The following is a 22,164-nucleotide window of genomic DNA, read 5'->3' on the forward strand; positions in this document are numbered from 1 at the left end:
GAACCCATGTACTGTAGATGCGCCGGATATTGACTACACTGCCTGAACAAAAGTCAGATTTCATCACTTGTGAAATGACAGTGTAGACAGTCACGGCTTGTTCATGGTGTGAACAAATCTATTTATATTCCTCCATCTCATATGAAGACATGTTGACGTGTATTTTTCATTCTGTTGTTCAATGTATCATTCCTGTAAAATAAAAGTAGTATGCACAGGAACATTTCTTAAGTTGGTAAATTGGGTCGGTTTTGTTGTCCTGTTGCTTTTAATGTCCATTTAAACAGTTAACTATATGCTCTATTGACTTTGTGGGATTTTTACCTTCATTTCCTCCCATCCTGTCTCCATCCTGTTTCTCTATATAGCTGGCTGCAGTGGAAAAAGAGAAGGCAAGGTGGGAGAGAGAGAAGACGCAGCTCAAGCAAAGCATTGAGGACAATAAGGAGAGGATGCTAAAACTGGAGAGCTATTGGATCGAGGCTCAGACTCTGTGCCATACGGTCAACGAGCATCTGAAGGAGGCCCAGAGTCAGTATCAGACCCTGGAAAAGAAGTACAACAAGGCCAAGAAGCTTATTAAGGACTTCCAGCAGAGGTACAGATTCTGAGATGATCGACGCATACTTTAACTATGTCCTTTAAACATAAGAGAATTCATAGAGAATAGTAATTACATTTCAGGTAATTATAATACCAGCGCAGTGCTGAAGAGAGGGATCTTGATTATATGGCTGCTGGTCTTCACAAAAGACCACAAATGAGCTCATTACCATGAATGACAGTATAAGAGCTTCTGAGTTTTTTAAGTAGTGGTGTTCTTAAACTCTGTTAGTTGCCTTGCTGTCTGCTGCCTACATAGGGAGCTGCCATGTTAGGTACAGTAGCATCCTAACCATCATAGAACCTTACAGGCAACCCACACTGGAAACATTTACTGTACATACAGGTATATACACCATTCTTCAAAGTTTGTCTTCAGTTAAATGTTTTATATTCAGCAAGGCTGCATTTATTTAATTAAGTAAAAACTGTAATATTTTGAAATATTATTACAATTTAAAATAGCTGTTTTTTATTGTAATATCTTTTGATATGTAATTTATTCCTCCGATGCAAAATACTGTATAATAGTATTTTTTTCTTAAATTAACTGAATTAATTGTATTTATAATTAACATTCACTTTGCCCACAATCTAGGATGGATTTTGGTCATGTTACAGTGCATTATGGGAATGGCTTCTCCGCAAATGATACATGCCATGTTGGATTGAACAAAAAGAAGTCTTAAGAAATCTGCATAATTGTACTATCTACCTTTTGTGATTCTGTACGTAGGCAGCTTTCTATGTGTTGGCAAAGAGCCCTGGTGACAAGATATGGCTTGTAGTCATTTACACACAATGTCTGTTCTACAGTAAAACAGCTGTCGTGCTGGACCATGTATATGCTGGCGTAGCTGGTCCATTAGCATGGTGAAGATCCAAATCACTAGCCTTTTCAACAGGGTAGATTTTGTACTTAAATGCAGCTTAGGTTATAAAATGAAAAGATATGTTGCGATTATATAACTGTGAACTGTGAGATTAGTCTTCATGATGTCTGTGTGAGAATCTCAGTGTGCATTCCTCAAGCCTAAAAGTATGTGTGAGCTGATCCCTGTGGTCATTTCTATCACAGCTCCTCTCCTCTGGAGCCTGACTGCCTTTAATTGTGGTTTCCCTTCAGGCATTATTGCCATAGTTAACTGCAGAGTCGCTGTCAATCCCTGCCGACAAGCCTGAGTTAGCAGTCATGGCACTCCATTGTAAGAGAAGTTTGATGGATTTGTTTTTTTTTATTTGCTTGATAATGAGGTTCTCTGCTCTGGAAGCCCTTTGAAACAGACTAATAGGTCCATGCAAACCCGTCTCAGCCCATATATGAGCACAAACAATATTGTCCTTTCGCCAAATCTCTGTCTTTGCTTGCTTTCAGAGAGATGGAGTTTGCTCAGAGGGAGGATGCAGAGAAGAAGAGGCTGGAGGAAGCGGAAAAAGCTCATTTGGCTGAAATCCAGAGTCTTCAAGTTAGGGTAATTATCTACACACACACACACACATATGTCAGTGCATTTCACTGCATTTCATGGCAACTGTCTTGTACTGTGAAATCATTCGAGTCTGTTTGCTTAAGTCAGTTTTTGAGCCCATGTGGAAAAGGTATATTGCAACTGAGCAAGATTCTTAAATGTTTTGCTGGAAATTTGGATGAGACAAAGCATAGGAACGATATTAAAACATTATAGACCTTGTCAGTTTGAATATTAATTAGGTAACACCCAGTATTGATCTCCTGAAGGTCATAAATGGTGGGCTATTTTAATGTGCACTTCAGTGGGTGTGAATTCCACCTTTGACAATATGTTTGGACAACCAGTAACAGAAGTTAGAAGAAAATATAGAACTTGTATAGAACATGTACTGTACATCTGCTGGCAGGAAGGCACATCTGTTTAACTGATAATATATACTATATTATACTATCCTTTTATTTTAATTTTTTTATTTTTTTTCTTGAAAGAAATTAATACTTTCATTTAGCAAGGACACATTAAGATCAAACATGACAGTAAATCTTTATAATATAATATAATTATACAAAAGCATTCTATTTCAAATAAATGCTGTTCTCTAATCCAAGAATCACAAAAAAAGTGTCAATTTCTACAAAAATATTATGCAACTGAACTTGTTTTTCAACAATGATGAATGAAGAAATATTTCTTGAGCAGCAAATCATCATATTAGAATAATTTCTGAAGGATCATGTGACACTGAAGACTGGAGTAATGGCTGCAGAGAAAATTCAGCTTTGCCATCACAAAAATAAATAACATGAAATATATCTGAAAATAGAAAACAGTTATTTTAAAGAATATTTAACAATATTACTGTTTTACTGTACTTGGTGACCATAAGAGACTTCTATACTGTATAATCCATATGTGTGTTGGATAAAAACTATAACACGTGTTGTCTTGTTTAGATTGCTACACTGGAGTCAGAGCTGATGCAGCTGATGAAGCAAAATGGCATCCAGATAAACAATAACAACAACAGTGCTGAGAGCCGAGCCCAGCTGACTGAGAGGCTGACAGCCTTGCAGTGTCCAAGGAGAAGTGTTGCTGGAGGAGGTGAGTCACAAAAACACACATACACACATCTCAACACTCTCACCAACTGGCTTATTAATTAACAAAATGGTCATCCGTCTTCTGTTTGACAAGGGTCCTCAAACCAGAACTCATATCAACACACACTCACTCACATACCAGGACACACTTTATACAGCAGGTCTATTAATAGTGATATAGTGGTAGGTGAAGCACCATGCAGGTACCAGATGGGCATCATCATTATGTGACAGCAAACAATTAATACACAGGACAAATTTGCTTATCAGTCTCAATTAAAGGTGTGCTTATCAGAAAGATAGTAGGAAAGAATATGGATTTCAGCTACTACAGAGGGAAAATATGTCAAATCCAATTTATAAAACACACCCAATATTCCATGACGTTTAGTTAAAGGGTTAGTTCAGCCAAAAATGAAAATTATGTCATTAATGACTCACCCTCATGTCGTTCCAAACCCGTAAGACCTCCGTTCATCTTCGGAACACAGTATAAGATATTTTAGATTTAGTCCGAGAGCTTTCTGTCCCTCCATTGAGAATGTATGTACGCTATACTGTCCACGTCCAGAAAGGTAATAAAAACATCATCAAAGTGGTCCATGTGACATCAGAGGGTCCGTTAGAATTTATTGAAGCATCGAAAATATATTTTGCTCCAACAATAACAAAAATTATGACTTTATTAAGCATTTTCTTCTCTTCCGGGTCTGTTGTGAACGCGACTGCTGTGACTGTTGACGTACGACGCTGCTCACGTGTTCTCTGGTGCGCCCAATAAAGATGACACGTCAGCAGCGTCGTACGTCAGCGGCGTCACTGCAGTCGCGTTCACAACAGACCCGGAAGAGAAGAAAATGCTTAATAAAGTCGTAATTTTTGTTATTTTTGGAGAAAAATGTATTTTCGATGCTTCAATAAATTCTAACGGACCCTCTGATGTCACATGGACTACTTTGATGATGTTTTTATTACCTTTCTGGACGTCTACAGTATACCGTACATACATTCTCAATGGAGGGTCAGAAAGCTCTCGGACTAAATCTAAAATATCTTAAACTGTGTTCCGAAGACGAATGGAGGTCTTACGGGTTTGGAACGACATGAGGGTGAGTCATTAATGAAATAATTTTCATTTTTGGCTGAACTAACCCTTTAACTAAACGTCATGGAATATTGGACGTGTTTTATAAATTGGATTTGACATATTTTCCCTCTGAAAAAGGGAACTGAATAGCAGTTGTTAACATTAAATATCTTGGGGAAATTTACATGTAGTGTAACAATTTATTATTATTTTTTTAATGTTGTTTAAAAGTAATTGTATTATGCATAGTAATGATAATAATGTGAATCATATACAGTATTCTCATTATTATCATCATGCATAATACAATAATTTTAAATACTAATATATATATATATATATATATATATACCGGTATAGAGAGAGAGAGAGAGTAATAAAAATAACAGAAATTAAAAAATATGTAGATTTTTCATATTTAAAAATTATTGGATTATGCATGTTGATGAGCTAATAATAAAAGTAATTTTTATTATTATAATTTTTTTTTTTAAATAACAAAAAATTAATAAATATATTATTAGTAGTAATAATAATCATAATGATCATTAAAAAAACAATTAGATAATAATAACAATTAACATAAAAATCATTTATACTATATTTTCAATACATTGACAGCTGAACAAACAATATCCTGGGACTCAACAGTGCGACATATTCAAAAAAAAATATATTTTCCTCATAGCCTCACTTGTGTCAAATTAAATATGGCGAGCACTTTCTGCTTGTTATGTAACAGTATCTCTCTGTTATAAACTCCATTCTGCACCAATGCCCCTACACCCTCTCTCATTTTGAACTCTGATCTTGCAGCTGCATACAACTGAGGTTTGTTAATGAAATTAAAGCAGCATCATTCTTCTCAGGCGCTTGATGCTTCACACCTCACACACTCAATAGTAATGGGTGCACTGGCCCTTCAAATCTGCCTGTTCTGAATCCGCTATGATCACTGTGATAAGAGTGGACAGCGCTGGAAACTGATTGGATGCATTGTGACTGAATGAGGCAGATTATGAGGAAGTGCTGCCGCAGGCATGGCCTCAGTTCACTGAAAGCCTCTTCTGCAGGAAACCTCTCAGCCCTGTTTCCAACAAGAGCCCATTTAATTTCAAATATCCATAAATAGCATATGGCCCTACAGGACATTGTGTCATATAAACAAACTAGCCAGAAGTCTTTTGTAGGATTATATGTTTTCATCAGCCAAAGTACCTGATATTTCATAGTGGATTACTGTCAGTTTTTGCAATTAAAGCAATTTGTCTGTGTTAAAATACTTTCTCCTATCCATGAGCAGTGAGAACTTTAGTTGCAGGAAAATGTGTAAAGCAGGGGTGTCCAAACTATGGCCTGCTATCACTCCTGTGACAGCCCACCAGGGATTTTTAAAAATGATACAAATCTGCAGAGGTGGGCAAACTATGGGCATTTTCATGCAGCCTGTGAGGCAGTTGTTCCAAAATAACTAATTTGATGCAATATCAGTAAAATCCAATAGCCTGTAGTGCGGTATATAACGGTTAAGGTTAGAAGGGATACAGCGTAATTTTTGTCACACTGTACAACAATAATTACTATTTTTCATTATTGTAAGGGGTAAATTTACAGGGCGTTTTTGTGGAGTGTGGGGAATATACATGTTTCTAATGTTTGTAAACGTATAAATAAAATGTTTAAAAAAAAACTTGTACATCAATGCAACTTATCTGTGTGTCATAAAGTGCTCATAAAAAAAGGTAGAAATGGTACAAGAATAGAACTACCATGTAGTATACATTCAGTACAGTAGTAAGTGAGTGTCAGTTGATGCCCTTGAGTCAAAAAGTTTGCCTACCCCTGGTGTAAAGTATGTGAATTTGGTCATAAAATTTTATTTGATCTTAGACAAAATCAGAACAACAGACAAAAACCATTTGCTTAGACACACAAACGATGATATGATTTCATGTACGTATGTATTGAACACACTATGTAAATATTCACAGTATCGGATGAAAAAAGAATGTTGGAAAAAGTGGTGGTTGTCCCACCCTAAACCTCCACCAAACTATTCCCATAATTGCAGATCAGGCCCGCACTATGGTCAGGAGGAATTTTGTCCCATTTCTCTTTCAGTATAGCTACAGTTCTTGGGATGTCTGGTGTGCAGCGCTCTCTTGAGGTCTTAGTCGGGTTGAGGTCAGAGCTCCGACTGGGCCAGAAGGCAAATTTTCTTATGTTAAAGCTGTTATGTGAGTGGTTTTCATTCTTTGGGCTCCAGGTTTGCTAAAGACATTATGAATTATTAGAAAAATTCAAATACTTTTCCTAAACTGCACTGTGTTTACACTGTGTTTAGTGCAAAACATGGTTTAAGGTCAGCAAAATTTGTTAATGTTTTTGAAGTCTCTTATGCTCACTAAGGCTGCATTTATTTGATTAAAAATACTAGTAAAATAGGGGTCATACAATGCTTTTTTTAAAGATCAATATTTTGTGTATTTGGTGTTAAAGAATATGTTGACATGTTTTCATAAAACACATTATTTTTCAAATATTGTACATTATTGTAGGTCCTCTATGCCCCGCCTTGGTCAAACACATAGTTTTCTACAAAGTCCCTCCTTCCGACAAGAGCAGTCTGCTCTGATTGGCCAACTGACCCAGTGCATTGTGATTGGCTGAACACCGCAAGCAATTGTCGGAAATGTAATGCCCCTTTCCATAATCACGAGCTTCATCTTTCAAAATAAATGTAAATACAGTTAATAATGTCCTTAGTTTTACCATCAGTTCAAGCCTGAAAGAGGAACAGAGTTGTGACAGACACAGTGATGAAGCTCCTATGTGTTTGCAGTACACAAGCCACTGACGGTTAACACAGCTTACTCTGTGATGTGACCCTGTCTCTCTCTCTCTCTCTCTCTCTCTCTCTCTCTCTCTCTCTATCTATCTCACTCACACACACACATACACCCGCACACACACACATACACACACACACGACGGCAAAACTCCGCATTTGAGCAGTCAATAGCAAATACTTAAACTAATAACAAAACATACTTGCAGTAGCTGATTCAGATGCGCCAGATTGTCGTAGCAAAGTCTGAATTACCTCCTCACATAGGTTTACGAAACGGTCATCCATAAAATGCATTGCTGTTCTTTTTTAAGTAATCTTAAAGATTCCTAAATGCATAAAAATCTACTTTCGGAAGGTAGGTTCTTCATTTCTTCTGGATTTAGTCTGTCTCAGTTTCTTCTTGTCATTCCAGACAGACTCCATGATGATGAGATTAGATCTCTATGGAGCACTGGTTGTTGTCAGACTCCTTGTGCAAACAAAAATCTCACTGGATTATTACAATTAATGGCAAAATGAGTGTTTGGAAATGTAAACTGATATTTCCTACTCACACAAAAGCTACAGCTAAAGATAGAGATAACTGACTTGAAACCATTTTTTAACTGCTGAAAACACTAGTGTTCTAATCATTTTGGTCACCACTGCATATAATAAATGTGTTGCTGTTTTGCAGTCTGTGTATATTATGTTATGTAACTGTACGGATCTGTTTTGTGTGCTAGAACTGGATGAGCTGACAGGAACCAGTGGAACTCACCCTGAGAGAAATGAGAGGGTAAGACTCACTTTCACACGCACTAAAACACTTCTCATTATTCAGACTCAGGGCATTTAAGCCAGATGCACTGATAAAGAATGAAAGCCAATTCTAATCTCATGCTTAATTCACGAGAATGTGTAAAATATGTCAGCTTTCTATGGTTACAAAATATTCCATTAACATTAAATGCATTTATGATGTATGAATGGTCACAGTTGTAACTTTTCTTTTTTGAGTTAGTTTTCTTTTCCAACAGTGGTTCTTTGGTGGAATAGGATCACAAAACAGGAGAAAAGCTAGAAAGTGTAATTGTACATATTGTTGTTCTTTTACAGCAGGATCAAGTTAAAAATTATTGTTGCCTGAGGGTCTGTTTTTACCTATTTAGCATATTTTTTATAGCATATTTTTATTTCATATTTTACATTGTTTCCTCTCTCAGAATCCTAAGCCACACTGTGTCTAACTTTTGTAAGTGTCTGTAATAACCATAATACAGTACGTCTCTGCAAAGAAACAGAAGGAAGTACTGTTGGGTCAGCAAAAACAGACAGGGAACCTCTTATTGTTGCAAAGAGCATTCTTTTTGGATGTTTAACACCTCTCTTTCTTTCTGTTGCTGTCTGTAGGGCTCTGGGCCTCAGTCCTCCAGGATGGCTGGTGTCACAGAGGCCAGGCTCAGGCACCCGCAGCCTCAGGGACCTGATAATGAAGGTAGATGCACCAAACCATTAATACCTGATTAGGGCTCAATTACAGGCTTAATGAATTATGCTTAAAGCCTGAGAGACACAATGAGGAAAAGTCCCAAAAGAAAAGATAACGTAACAAGAGGAACACTTGAAGTAATTGATATGGCCTTTATACAGTAAATGTTGCTATTTGCCTCTGCCTGGTTTTTCTACAGGCTCTTCAGCAAGTCATGATGATAAATCTGGCAAAAAACTTCTAGACTTGGGGTAAGATGGGGCCAGTTCTACATTTACATTTGTGATGATGATGTAAAAAAGTACAGTATAGCTTTATGTAATTATCAGAATGAATGCGAAAGACACAAACCTTCTGTCTTTCAATGTAAACTGCTGTTCAAAAGTAATGTTTAATGTTAGGTCACTTATGCTTACCAACACTGCATTTATGTGATCAAAAATACAAAAATACAGATACATAAATTTCCTTTGATGGCAAAGCTGAATATTCAGAAGTCATTACTACAGTCTTCAGTTTCACATGATCCTTCACAAATCAATCGAATATGCTGATTTGTTCCAAAAAACAATCATGTAATTATTGAAAACAGTTGTGCTGCTTAATATTTGTGAGTAATTTTCTGATGTTTCAAGATTCTTTGATTAATAGAAAGTGTAAAAGAACAGCATTTACTTAAAAATGGAAATATTTGGTAACATTCTAAATGTTATTATTGACAATTATAGATCAGTTTAATGCATCCTTGCTGAACAAAAGTATTTAAAAATAAATAAATAAATAAATATTGACACCAAACTGGTAGTGTAGATTCAATAAAAGAAACTGTGTGTATTACTGATGGGAATTCTCTTATCCCAAATTGTAACAAGAGTCTGGTAATACTTTCAGATCTTCTCTGAGGAAAGGGAAAGGGAAAGAGCAGGATCCAAAAGGATCTCCTGGTAAAAGGTAAATAAAGAACCACATATCTAATATAAGTGGTTACGTTCAGACTACCTACAAATGAAATACCAGGATTTTTGAGATCCTTTTCATAGCAATGTCAGGATACTGGCATTGTAACCTAAGTCTCATGAATTGTAAAGTATGTGCCTAGCTGTGCCTTAAAATTGAGATCTCCAGGACTGCAATAAAATTGCAAAAGAGCTTCCACACTAGTTAAAAAAAAAAATTTTTTTAGCTTGGATTTGTCCTTGGATTTAATGTACAAACCTTTCTTCTGGTTTTATTTTTCTTGATCTTACACACCTAATTAATATGGACTTGGCTGGACATCTAAGATGTGCCAGACTGCAGGACATACACATTTTGCATTCAAATGAATCTTCAATGATTCAAAGAATTGCTTAATCGATGATTAAAGAGAATTGTTTAGCAGATGCAAGGCCAAATAAAGGTTTTATTTCCACCGGGAATAAACAGATGACTGACCGGTGTCCCACAGCGTCACAGTCCCCGGATTCAATAGACTATTCCAATATTATAATTCCCGTGAATTACAGCAGACTTTTAACAATGCAAATAAAATAAAAAATTAAGGCTGAACCTTAAGTCTGTAAAGCAGTGAAATAAATGCAGCTCTCATCTGTGAGTATGATCTGTCTCAGCTCTCGTCAGCTTCTGTACCATGTACCAGTCATTCAGTCATTATGTATGCTTGAATAACCAGTCCCTTATCTTTAGCTCCACAGGACCTTCAGCAGAGAACAGTCCTGAAATATGCAAGAGCAAGGTGAGAAAAGTCACACAGGCGTATATATACAGTAAATACAGTATATATCTAGATAGCTAGTTTAAAAGAAATTGCAATCAGTTGTTTAAAATATAAATGCCTGCCTGTCTGTTTAGTGATATAACCTCCCTCTGGTGTGTTGCATTTCCATTGAACAGAAATCTTTTTCCTGGCCACGCTTCTTCTCCTATTCATATTCTGTGGTACTGTATCAAGTCATGTTTGTTCAGATCCAAGACTAATCGGATGTTTCTCTGATTTTAGCTGTAGAAACACAGTAGTGGCGCACTACTGTTTTATTGTTGCTAAATTATTAAGTATTGGGAAATTTCCCTCAGCTGCATGCATTCTGACTCTCATACTCTTTAATGTTTTCATATTCTTATAATAGAGGAACATCACAAAATGTGACCTTGCTCAGGCTGTGTTTCTGGAATCAATGAAATCTTGTATTAAGTTTGAAGGACAAAAACTGTGGCCTGCTCCCCGTGCTGAGTCAAGGCGTTCAGTTAGCTTTGAATGAATCACTTTTGTGCCAGCAAACAGCCCTAAATATTCAGAGTATTTTTATATTCAGTTCAGAATCTCTCTCTCAGACTTTGAGGTGTTGGAGACAACCAGACTGGTAAACATGTGTGGATAGTCTCTACAGGGACAAAAAAATGTTTGACGTTGAGAAACTCAAAGCTTTTCAGCAATATTTTACAGAGAAAAACGACCAGTGAACATAATGCCATTTGATTCTTCAATCTGTGTCCTTGTGTTCAGAACATCTGACCAGAAACATAATCAAATGCATCATGTTAGTTGATTACACATCATGTTGAAAGACTTTCCCTAAATGCATTCATTTGAAAATGCAAATGAATTTACTCTGTGACAAATTATCACGATTATCATATGAGTGACAGTATCAGCATACACAAAGCATTTTGTCGGGGTGTGCATGTCTCCTTTTGTCTTGTTAATCTTAAAGAGACTTAATTGCCTTAACTGTCAATCAACAGTAATTACACTGATAATTCTTTGTCATAGTCAATAAAACAATCAGAATCAAGGAATAAATGATTATCTCTCAAGTAATGGAGAAACAATTCAATCAAATCAAAATGATACACGGGTAAATGTGTCAATCAGATAACAGTTGTCTTACAGTTGTATTTCTCTCTGTCTCTCTTCCAGGGTCCTGCTGTCACTGATGACCTCAGCCTCAGCAGCACCAGCTCCACAGAGATCAGTGGCCTGCTGACCGATGCTAAGATGTCCAGCCGGTCGCATACACTAATGCTCTCCTCAGATGAGGTATTGTTTGTACTTACTAACTGAATTCTGTTTAAAGATCCAAAAATGAAAATTCTGTCAAGATTTACTGAACCCTTATGTTGTTTCAAACCTGTATGACTTTCTTTAAGTGAACTGTATCTAAAGCATCACTTGTTTTGCCTGGAAAGATCAGCTTTTTCTGATTCAGTAAGGGTTGTTCTTGTCCTTTACGCTGCGTTTATTAGAGTGTGGATATGATTGAAGATGAGGTGAGACTTTGTTTTAATGTTTGAATCCCAGAATGATTTTTTCCCAGGTTCCATTTGTTTTTTCAAAACATATTAACTTTGATTTCTTGAAATGCATGTAAAATTCATAGATGCCAGTCAACATAAATGAGTGTGTGTGTGTCAGATTCTAGATGACGGTCCTCCTCCGAAGCCGTACCAGTGGCAGAACCGCAGCGTGACTGAATGGACATGTCAACAGGTGTCCTGCTGGCTCATGGGTCTGAACCTGGAACAGTATGTCTCTCTTTTTACTGCCAAGAATGTGGATGGAGAGCAGCTACTCAAGCTGGACAGCGCATCACTCAAGGTGAGGAACAGATTTGTTGGGATAATTTAGTCTGTCTATTTTTTTCTATTGTGTATGGTGAAAACCAAGCAAATGACGAATATAAGATGGCAAAAATATACATTTTCAATGATTAACAGATCAACATCTTTAACTTTATTTTTGCACATTTAGAGTCATACATTATTTGTATATTGCACTAATAAATTAGCTAGTTTAATGCATTATTTACTTATTTAATATACTATGTACACAAGATTTAAAATTATCTGTATTTATGTTTTTTTTATATTTACATTTACAACAAAAAAAAGTTTTGATTAACTTTAATACATTTGATTTATTTTTATGTATATTCATTTATTTTCAATAACAAAGTCCATTTTATACAAGAAAATTAAATCTTTTTTAAGCATTAAATGTTTGTAATAGATGGTTAGGTGTTGTTTTATCCATCAAAATGACTGCTTCCCCTGCCATATGCTAAAATTGCAAGAATAATTCATGTCCCATCTGCTTTCCCTGCAATGACAAAGTTGTCTTTAGAGATTCGCATAGTTTCTTAGGACCCATCTGAACATCCTGTAAGTGTGTCCGTGTATGTTTTTGGCAGGCTCTGGGTGTAGAGTCCTCTCAGGATCGGGCTCTGATTAAGAAAAAGCTGAAGGATCTGAAGGTGTTGATGGAAAAAGCTCGAAGAAACAGAGAGAAAATGGAGAAACAGCGCAACAAGGAACTGGAGCAGGTTCAGAAACAGGTCCGGAAAAATAGCAACTCCTCCGGACCAGGAGAGGGCGCTACTGAATGACACCACTCACCTCACTACTATATCACCATTATGAGTACAGATGAGTTCAGCATTTCACAGAACTGAAAGTTCATTTCAAAAGGGGCTTATTGCTATTGAGCTGCCATTGGATGAATTGAAACCAAAATTTCCAAATATGGATTTTGTTATTTTTACTGAACAATATTCAGGTTTCTTTGCTCGTTTTAGCAGAATGATCACTGCTTTTTTGGTTTTCTGTGTTTTATGTCTGATTAATATCTATTTATTTGCATATTGAGAATATGTATATATTGAACCAGAGCATATCAGCTCATAACTCATCTATGACAGTTAACAACTCTGCATTACAAGCAACTTTAGACGTTGAGACATTGTACATATTCAGAAAGCATATATATGAATATGTCTAACGTGCCATAATTTGGAACGTGGAAAGTTTTTAATACGACGGCTTTGACAAAGCACAGGTCAGAGAGATGGACAGTGTTGCTTTCGAGTGTCTCTTCACCTCAAAGAGTTTGAGTGCTGCTCACAAGAACCACTACAGTCGGATTCACTGGCAAACACAAACCTTACTGTGAGAAGAAAGCCATTCCAGGTAATGAGATATCACGGACCCTCATTGTGGATATTTCACTGTATACTTTGAACCTCCTGTTTGGATCTCCTTCATCGACCTGCCAGTATTCAAGATGAATACAACTGATGTGTATGTTCTTCTCCGAGCTTGAATCCTCCTAATGATCTTTGGAAGAAAAATGGTAGCAATGGGATACTATACAATTTCAGGAGTCTGCCATTTTAAACTCTTCTCTAAAGATGCAGGACCTGTACTCTAAAAGAAAAAAAGCAAGAAAAAAAGACCCACTGCTGCTTCTATTTCACAGCTACCTGCTTCTAGCCCTCTCCATCGCCCTGAGCTAGATTCTCAGTTAGACCCAAGTGCTGCCTTTTGAAGTGCTGTTTAGATTTTTATTTTATTTCTACGGTTTGAGGTTACAATCTGGATCACACCGATTGTGTAAATGCACCTCGGCATCCAAATGTTGTAAAGCAGATGACGAATGTGCACTTAAAACAGACCTATCTATGTACAGTACACTACCAGTCAAAAGTTTGGGGTCAGTAGGCCCTTTTGTTAAAATGAATGTGTTTCAGCAAGGATCCATTAAATTGATCAATAGCATTTCTATTTCAAATACATGCTGTTCTTTGGAACTTTTTATTCATCAAAGAGCTCAAAATGTATAACATTTTGCAGGAAAACACAACTGCACAACTGTTTTCAGTATTGATAATATTAATTGTTTCTTGACCAGCAAATCAGCATATTAGAATGATTTCTGAAAGATCATGTGACACTGAAGACTGGAGTAATGATGCTGAAAATTCAGCTTTGCCATCACAGCAATAAATTATATTATTGTTTTAAAATAGAATTTATTTTAAATCGTAATAGTATTTAACAAAAGTATTGTTATTACTAAATTTTTAGTAAAATAAATACAGCATAAGAGACTTCTTTAAAAAAAAAAAGTCTTACTGACCCCAAACTTTTAAAGAGTAGTGTGTTATTTTATCAGGCTAGATTTTATTCAGTTTGATCCGAGTGTTGTTGTTGTTTTTTCTGTTATTTTTCAGATTCACAAAGAGAGCACCGTAACATAGTCTTTTGTAATGTAATTTACTGCATAGAGTAATCAGTATCACCTCTAACGGTTTATCCTGGGTTTTATTTTTAAATTTATGCAACACATTTCCCATATGTATCAATTGTAAGTATACAAAACACAGTAGCCTACAGACATTGTTTTGCATTTTAGAATCCACTTTGATGAGTCATATTAACCCTGTTTAACCCACATTCTATTCACTGCCCAGTCTTATCAGTCCGTATCATATTTTTCTCAATTCTGCATTCTTGTAAACATGCTGTTTTCTCATACAGGATGATACATATCGTTCATGTTTACATTTGCATTACTGATTATTTCCATAGCAACATGGAGGCAGCTTCAGTGGTACTTGGGCACTGTACCGAGGACATCAGGCAGTGCCTCATGATCCTGTGGATTTATTACAAGCACTCAAATGTGACTCCATTTAAGATTATATTATTGTTAATAACTGAATTATTTATCTCTAATAATTTTAAGCCTTTCATAGCCTATTTATTGTTTTCTCAATCAAAGAAATGTTTGTAAATCAGTTCACATTATTTATGAAGCAAAAAACTTAATTGTAATCAAAAAGTGGAGAATTAGGTGTTTGTTCATTAACTCACCATGCTCTTGTGAACATATCTTTATTATTGTAATTGTAAAAAGACGCTTGTCTTAACATTATGAAAACCTTTCTAGCCCTCTGCAATGAATCACCTGAAAAAATATCCTGCTCTAGATCCAAATCTAACCTGCCTACCCGTTTATGATATACTGACTTTTGTATGTGAAAGTTAAGCAATAGCTTTTAACCCCGGCGTTTTTTATCAATTCCATGAGGAGACCGAAGACCGGGTCTGTCTGTTTGAATGTGTCTGCGTGCAGGGATAATCACGTACGGATCTGAGGGCAGAAATGTGCTTCTCTTTCATGGGTTATTTGTTGTTTTCACTGTATGGCAGAGTCAGTCAGGGGATATAGAGGAACTGTACGCAAAGCCTGAGAAAAGAGCATTAACCTGTGTATTTTCATTCGTCATACCCGCATGAGGGACCTCGATGTGCCATACCCATTCTTTCCAAAACTACTAAATTCTGTCCTTTATTTTTGTTCATGAAAAATTAAAAGCCTTGTGAAAGTTTGTCATGTTGGACTGTAAATACACTTCAAATGACATATTTGGTCAGAGAAACACAATGAAAGATCATTCCAAGCCGGTCTCGAGTTGTTCATGTGCAAGCAATTTGTGGATTCAAATGTGGAGGTTTTAAACATTTTGGACTTTTTTACGTTTTACAATTTGTTGTGGAAAAGTAAAAAAAGAAAAACTAAACACCCCTAAACCTAACCCTCAGTAGACCGTAAGCACATCATACAAAAACTCACAAAGAAGACTGTACAAATTTGTCAAAACGTAAAACTCAGTTGCCATGATGTTTAATTAGTCAAAAAATATCGCAAATTAGGTCTAAATTGTTTTAAATAACTATTTCTAAGTTCAGATTTTACTTCTGAAGCCCCATTATCTCCACTGCATTTTCTTCCAGTTTGCATTTGCAAATATTCTTATTACACAATCCTGAAGAAATCCCTCTTGTTTTGATTTATTATTTGAGAGTCCTTCAATATTTTTGATTTATTACTTGAGAAACTTTTATTGTTAGCACATCTGAAAAGGGTTGTGCTACTTAATGACCTGAATGTTTTATTTCAGATTTATTGGTGTGTTCATTTTGGAAAATGCAACTTAATGGCTGTATTTCACCTGTTTGCAATGCAATGTCTTGTTATCTGTCACATTCTTTTACAAGATAGCCTCCAAAAAGGCAATACCAAGGTATGATTGTTGCACTTTTGCCATTGGTAATGGGTTCGCCCAAAATACTATAACATATAATACATTAATATGGCGTCTTTATACTTAATATTTATAATATTTCTTAAATGCATTGTTAACTTTTAAAGCTTGTTTGGTCCAAAGTAGGCTCTGACCTCTTCCCCTCACAGTCTATTAATTCTAGAAGCTTTCTAGAAGCGCTCATGATTTTAACGATGCAGTTGAGGTTGCAAAAAAACTTCGCACCACCAGCATTGACACAGACACTGTGTTAGACGTGGAGGACCGCGATATGATCCTTGCCTCTTATAAGCAAGGTCATTCACGTTGACGACACAACAGTAACTATTTACCAGAGAAATCATGGTGCTGTATGACTGCAGTTAGTAATCCAGCCACAGGGAGGAGCTAGACTGCCAATAACATTAAACGTCGTCTATGATTTTGAATCACTTTGACTGAAGAACGCACAGTAAGGGCACTTGATATCAGCAGTGTGATATACACTATAATTTCCGATTAAACTATTTGTTCAGTTGCATAACTATACAAGTGATTTTTATGACCTCAAATGAGACTTTTCGTGCTGTGAATAAATTTGTCACTCAACCCCGAAATAAAAATTCAGGAGTTTTGTGGCTTTTAGGCCATGTATGACTCATCGTGTACTGCACAGATTTTGGTCTAATCAGATGTTCTATAGAATGAGAATGCCCTGCCCCCAATACCCCCAGCATACAATTAGCAAGCTGCTTTTTTAAGGATATTAACTGCTGTAGGGTTAGGGTTAAAATGTCCTACTTAAATAAGAAATATGTTAACAGCATACGAAAACAACATTTATCTACTGAGATAGGTGCTTAAAAAAATCTAAATGGAAAAATTGTAAAATACATCGGCAGCAGTTATGTTATTTTAGTGTTATAATATTACCATTGTAGTATTATGTAGACTACTATATATTTACAGCGTATTAACACTATCATTTAGCTTTTATATATTTTTTTTATATTTTCAGTCTTCATTGTAATTTTAATTAAAGTTTTATTAATTTTATGTCATTTTGACATTTTTATTATTTTTTAGAAATATTTTTGTGTAGCTTTAATTTTATTTCAGTTTTACTTATAATTGTAGTACTTCAGCTTATTTAAGTTAGTTTCCAAGGCAACATTTTTTAATTTCTTTTATCTTCTTATGTTTTTCATCTAATATTTATACTTTATATTTCAGCTTTAATTTCAATTACCAAAAATTAGTTTTAAAAGTTTTAGTTAACAACAACAACACTACAACCAGTTACACCTTAAATATAAACAAATTTATTTATATATATATATATATATATATATATATATATATATATATATATATATATATATATATATATATATATATATATATATACAGTGCCATGAATTTTTTTTAACCTCTTGCAGTTTTCGATTTTTTTATTTTTTGCATATTTGTTACACTTAAAAAATTCAGATCACCTATCATATTTCAATATTACACAAAAATAATGAAAGTAAATACAAAATGCCATTTTTAAATGATGATTTCATATATTAAGGGGAAAAAGCTATCCAAACCTACCTGGCCCTACGTGAAAAATGAATCGCCCCCTCCTGTTAAATCATGAAAGAGCTGTGATTAACCACATTATTTTAGAAGACACTCACACTCAGGCCTGATTACTGCCAGACCTGTTGAATCAAGAAATCACTAAAATAGAATCTGTCTGACAAAGTGAAGCATGCTTAAAGAGCAACACATCATGCCACGATCTAAAGAAATTAGAAACAGATGAGTCATAAAAGAACCCAGAACAACATCTAAAGAACTGCAGGCCTCACTTGCCTCAATTAAGGTCAGTGTTCATGATTCAACAATAAGAAAGAGACTTAGCAAAAACGGCATTCATGGGAGAAGTCTTCATTTAGAGGTACAGGAATTTCTATAATTCTTTGTTTGCTGTCTGTACTAACGATCCACGCACTCTACAGCATCTGGCCAGATGTGCAATATGAGCTGCAATGTCGAATCGGTGTGAGCTGGGTGTCCAGCATCTCCTTCTTCCTTCATCAGTGAAGAAATACTTGCTTCTGGAGCCTGTAGGAATCATATACTGACATTGTTTCTCCATTATATCTGTATGACTGTTTCTTAAAATTCAAATTTTGTTACAATGTAAACAACGCTCCAAACTTGTTTACTTTTTGTTTCCAAAATACCTTTTCCACGGAACAATTAGATGGCTGATGTGTTTAATTTTAATGTTTATTATTAAAAATAAATATTTAATATATAAATAGTGAATAATTTGATTTTAATGCTAATAATATTTAATATATTCCAAATAGTACTTCTAAATATTATACATTCAAAAGTTATTGGTCTTTCCACTCCATGCATTTAATTAAAGACTTTCAAGATCTGCTCTATATAATCAAACTCGGGTCTTAAGCTTGTCGGCTAAGACTGTAGATCATTTTTTGAGGAGGAAAGCCATATTTAGCGTAAGAGGATAATATCAGGGAGTATGCCAACAGCACATTACAGATAACAGCTGAATAGGATGAGATGTCTAAGCCATTAGTCTTTTTGTCAGAGGAAAAACTGAAGTGCTTATCAGGGTTTAACCCTGATTAATGACAGCAGACACAATAGTCATGGAACCTCTTATTAGTTTAAGCTATAAAGAAGGTTTTAAAGGTCATTTTTGACAAATGTGTTTCAGTACTCACTGAACATGTTTTTATGTAGCTACTAGTTAGCTCTATAATCTATAATATTTAATAAACAAGCACACAGGAGACATGGATACATACAAAAAAATCTGCTTATATAAATTCCTTTTTTTTTCAGTGATATTAGAGGTTCTGTGTTTGTCCTTTCAACCTATGAGATACAGAAGCACTGTATCAAAATCATTGGCCTCAGCACTTGGTAAAGTATTTTTAAAGAGTGGATGTGCTCTTTTCATTCTAGTCGGCACTAATTTAAGGCTGCCATCTCCTTTAATGAGTTCTGTAATTACTGAGTCGTATGTGAGTTTAGGATAGTACTGTATCTGTTCTTCCTATCTCTCTCTGTACCCCACACAATATCACCTGGAAGCAATGATTCTTCCTCCCAGAAGACAGCCTGTTTCCAATTATCCTCCACAGAAGAGATACAACAGAGAAACAGCCACCAACAAATCAACCTCTGACCCTGTAATGCTACAGACCGACTTTTATTTCGCGTTGCATGAGATTAAATTATATTTTAAGCACATTAAAGTGATAATCTAATATTCAAGTCCACAATGTAGAGGAAAATCACTGTGTTTGTTAGTTCTTATGGAAATTAGAGAGTTAAGTTTAGTTTTAAAAGGTACATTGTGTGAATGACTGACAGGTCAGGCGGTGTGGTTACGGTTCTTAAAATAGCACTATTTTCCTAGGGGTGCGGGGCTACCAGTCACAGCTACCAGATCAAGTGCTGTTAGGAGAGACGTGCAAAAGAAAAGACGGATCATTTTGTTCCGTGCTTATGGCTACAGGCCAGAAATAAACTGATGAACTGTGCCAAGATCCTGTCCTTAAGTAAGAGTGTAGCTCCCCTGCTACATAACAGAGATTACATCAAACTATACTGTAAAACACCAACTCAAAATAATACATCCAATTGGATTGTGACACCCATTTAACCACTTTTGAAATGGTTTAGACTATCATTCAAAAGCTTGGGAATGTATATGTGTAACTGAATGTGACGTACAGTCAAACCGAAATTTATTCAGACACCCAACCTTCAACATTTCTCACATTATCATAATTTATGGTGATAAAATATCACAAGAACTCAAGAGTGTCAGAACATCTTGATAATGTCAGATGACTTTGATAGATAGGTGTGTAATGGATTATATCAACCAAAAATTATTCAGCTGTTAAATTTAAGTACACAGTTAAATAATACTAATTTAGGTCAATCAACAATTACTAATCAAAGTAATCAAAATAATTACTAATCAAAAATAATCAAAGTTTTACTGGTAGTTCATTGTGTAAAGAATCTTTGGGTATAATATGTCACAGTTTACTTTATTTTGGTTATTCTCACTTACATAAATGAACTATAGCCTAGTGTCCTGCACCCACTAGTAAATATATATATAAAATTTAAATCTGGTGTCTGAATAATTTTTGGTTTGACTGTATGTCACATTTACATTTTTATGTTAAATAATAGTCATCAAATTCCCATTCAAAATTTTGGGGTCAATAATTTTTTTATATAAACAAAATACATATTTTTAAATATATATATGTGTGTGTGTGTGTATATATATATATATATATATATATATATATATATATATATATATATATATATATATATATATATATATATATATATATATATATATATATATATATATATTTATTAGAATGCATTAAATTGTTCAAAGGTGATTTATAATATTACAAAAGATTTCTACTTCAAATATTTGTTCTTTTAAACTTTATACTCATAAAAAAAATACAGGTGCTGGTCATATAATTAGAATATCATCAAAAAGTTGATTTCACTAATTCCATTCAAAAAGTGAAACTTGTAAATTATATTCATTCATTACACACAGACTGATATATTTTAAATGTTTATTTCTTTTAATTTCGATGATTATAACTGACAACTAAGGAAAATCTCAAATTCAGTATCTCAGAAAATTAGAATATTGTGAAAAGGTTCAATATTGAAGACACCTGGTGCCACACTCTAATCAGCTAAAAAAACTCAAAACACCTGCAAAGGCCTTTAAATGGTCTCTCAGTCTAGTTCTGTAGGCTACACAATCATGGGAAAGACTGCTGACTTGACAGTTGTCCAAAAGACGACCATTGATACCTTACACAAGGAGGGCAAGACACAAAAGGTCATTGCAAAAGAGGCTGGCTGTTCACAGAGCTCTGTGTCCAAGCACATTAATAGAGAGGCGAAGGGAAGGAAAAGATGTGGCAGAAAAAAGTGTACAAGCAATAGGGATAACTGCACCCTGGAGAGGATTATGAAACAAAACACAATCAAAATGTAGGGGAGATTCACAAAGAGTGGACTGCAGCTGGAGTCAGTGCTTCAAGAACCACTACGCACAGACATATGCAAGACATGGGTTTCAGCTGTCGCATTCCTTGTGTCAACCCACTCATGAACAACAGACAGCGCCAGAAGCGTCTCGCTTCAAAAAGGACTGGACTGCTGCAGACCGGTCCAAAGTTATGTGCTCTGATGAAAGTAAATTTTGGATTTCCTTTGGAAATCAGGGTCCCAGAGTCTGGAGGAAGAGAGGAGAGGCACACAATCCACGTTGCTTGAGTTCCAGTGTAAAGTTTCCACAGTCAGTGATGGTTTGCGGTGCCATGTCATCCGCTGGTGTTGGTCCACTGTGTTTTCTGAGGTCCAAGGTCAATGCAGCCGTATACCAGTAAGTTTTAGAGCACTTGATGCTTCCTACTTCTGACCAACTTTATGGAGATGCAGATTTTATTTTCCAACAGGACTTGGCACCTGCACACAGTGCCAAAGCTAACAGTACCTGGTTTAAGGACCATGATATCCCTGTTCTTAATTGGCCAGCAAACTCGCCTGACCTTAACCCCATAGAAAATCTATGGGGTATTGTGAAGAGGAAGATGCGAAATGCCAGACCCAACAATGCAGAAGAGC

At 35.4% G+C, this 22,164-nt stretch overlaps 1 protein-coding gene across 10 annotated transcripts in view; it reads left to right on the top strand.

Moving 5' to 3' along the window:
• Positions 1-14,168, top strand: part of LOC109103048 (neurabin-1-like) — a 52,141-nt gene extending 37,973 nt beyond the window's left edge. For 5 of the 10 annotated variants that reach the window (XM_042744871.1, XM_042744870.1, XM_042744873.1 and 2 more), the window contains exons 9-21: positions 369-598; positions 1,979-2,075; positions 3,029-3,176; positions 7,839-7,891; positions 8,506-8,590; positions 8,784-8,835; positions 9,476-9,535; positions 10,271-10,319; positions 10,478-10,522; positions 11,502-11,621; positions 11,828-11,851; positions 11,997-12,179; positions 12,772-14,168. In XM_042744871.1, the coding sequence (XP_042600805.1) occupies positions 369-598; positions 1,979-2,075; positions 3,029-3,176; positions 7,839-7,891; positions 8,506-8,590; positions 8,784-8,835; positions 9,476-9,535; positions 10,271-10,319; positions 10,478-10,522; positions 11,502-11,621; positions 11,828-11,851; positions 11,997-12,179; positions 12,772-12,966 (1,341 nt within the window). In that variant the 3' untranslated portion in view covers positions 12,967-14,168. The remainder of the gene's footprint in view (positions 1-368; positions 599-1,978; positions 2,076-3,028; positions 3,177-7,838; positions 7,892-8,505; positions 8,591-8,783; positions 8,836-9,475; positions 9,536-10,270; positions 10,320-10,477; positions 10,523-11,501; positions 11,622-11,827; positions 11,852-11,996; positions 12,180-12,771) is intronic. The other 5 variants (XM_042744875.1, XM_042744877.1, XM_042744876.1 and 2 more) reach the window with 5 other exon arrangements.
• The last annotated feature ends 7,996 nt before the right edge of the window (positions 14,169-22,164 follow it).

Source organism: Cyprinus carpio, chromosome B19 (assembly GCF_018340385.1).
Source record: "Cyprinus carpio isolate SPL01 chromosome B19, ASM1834038v1, whole genome shotgun sequence".
Classification (NCBI taxonomy): Eukaryota; Metazoa; Chordata; class Actinopteri; order Cypriniformes; family Cyprinidae; genus Cyprinus; species Cyprinus carpio.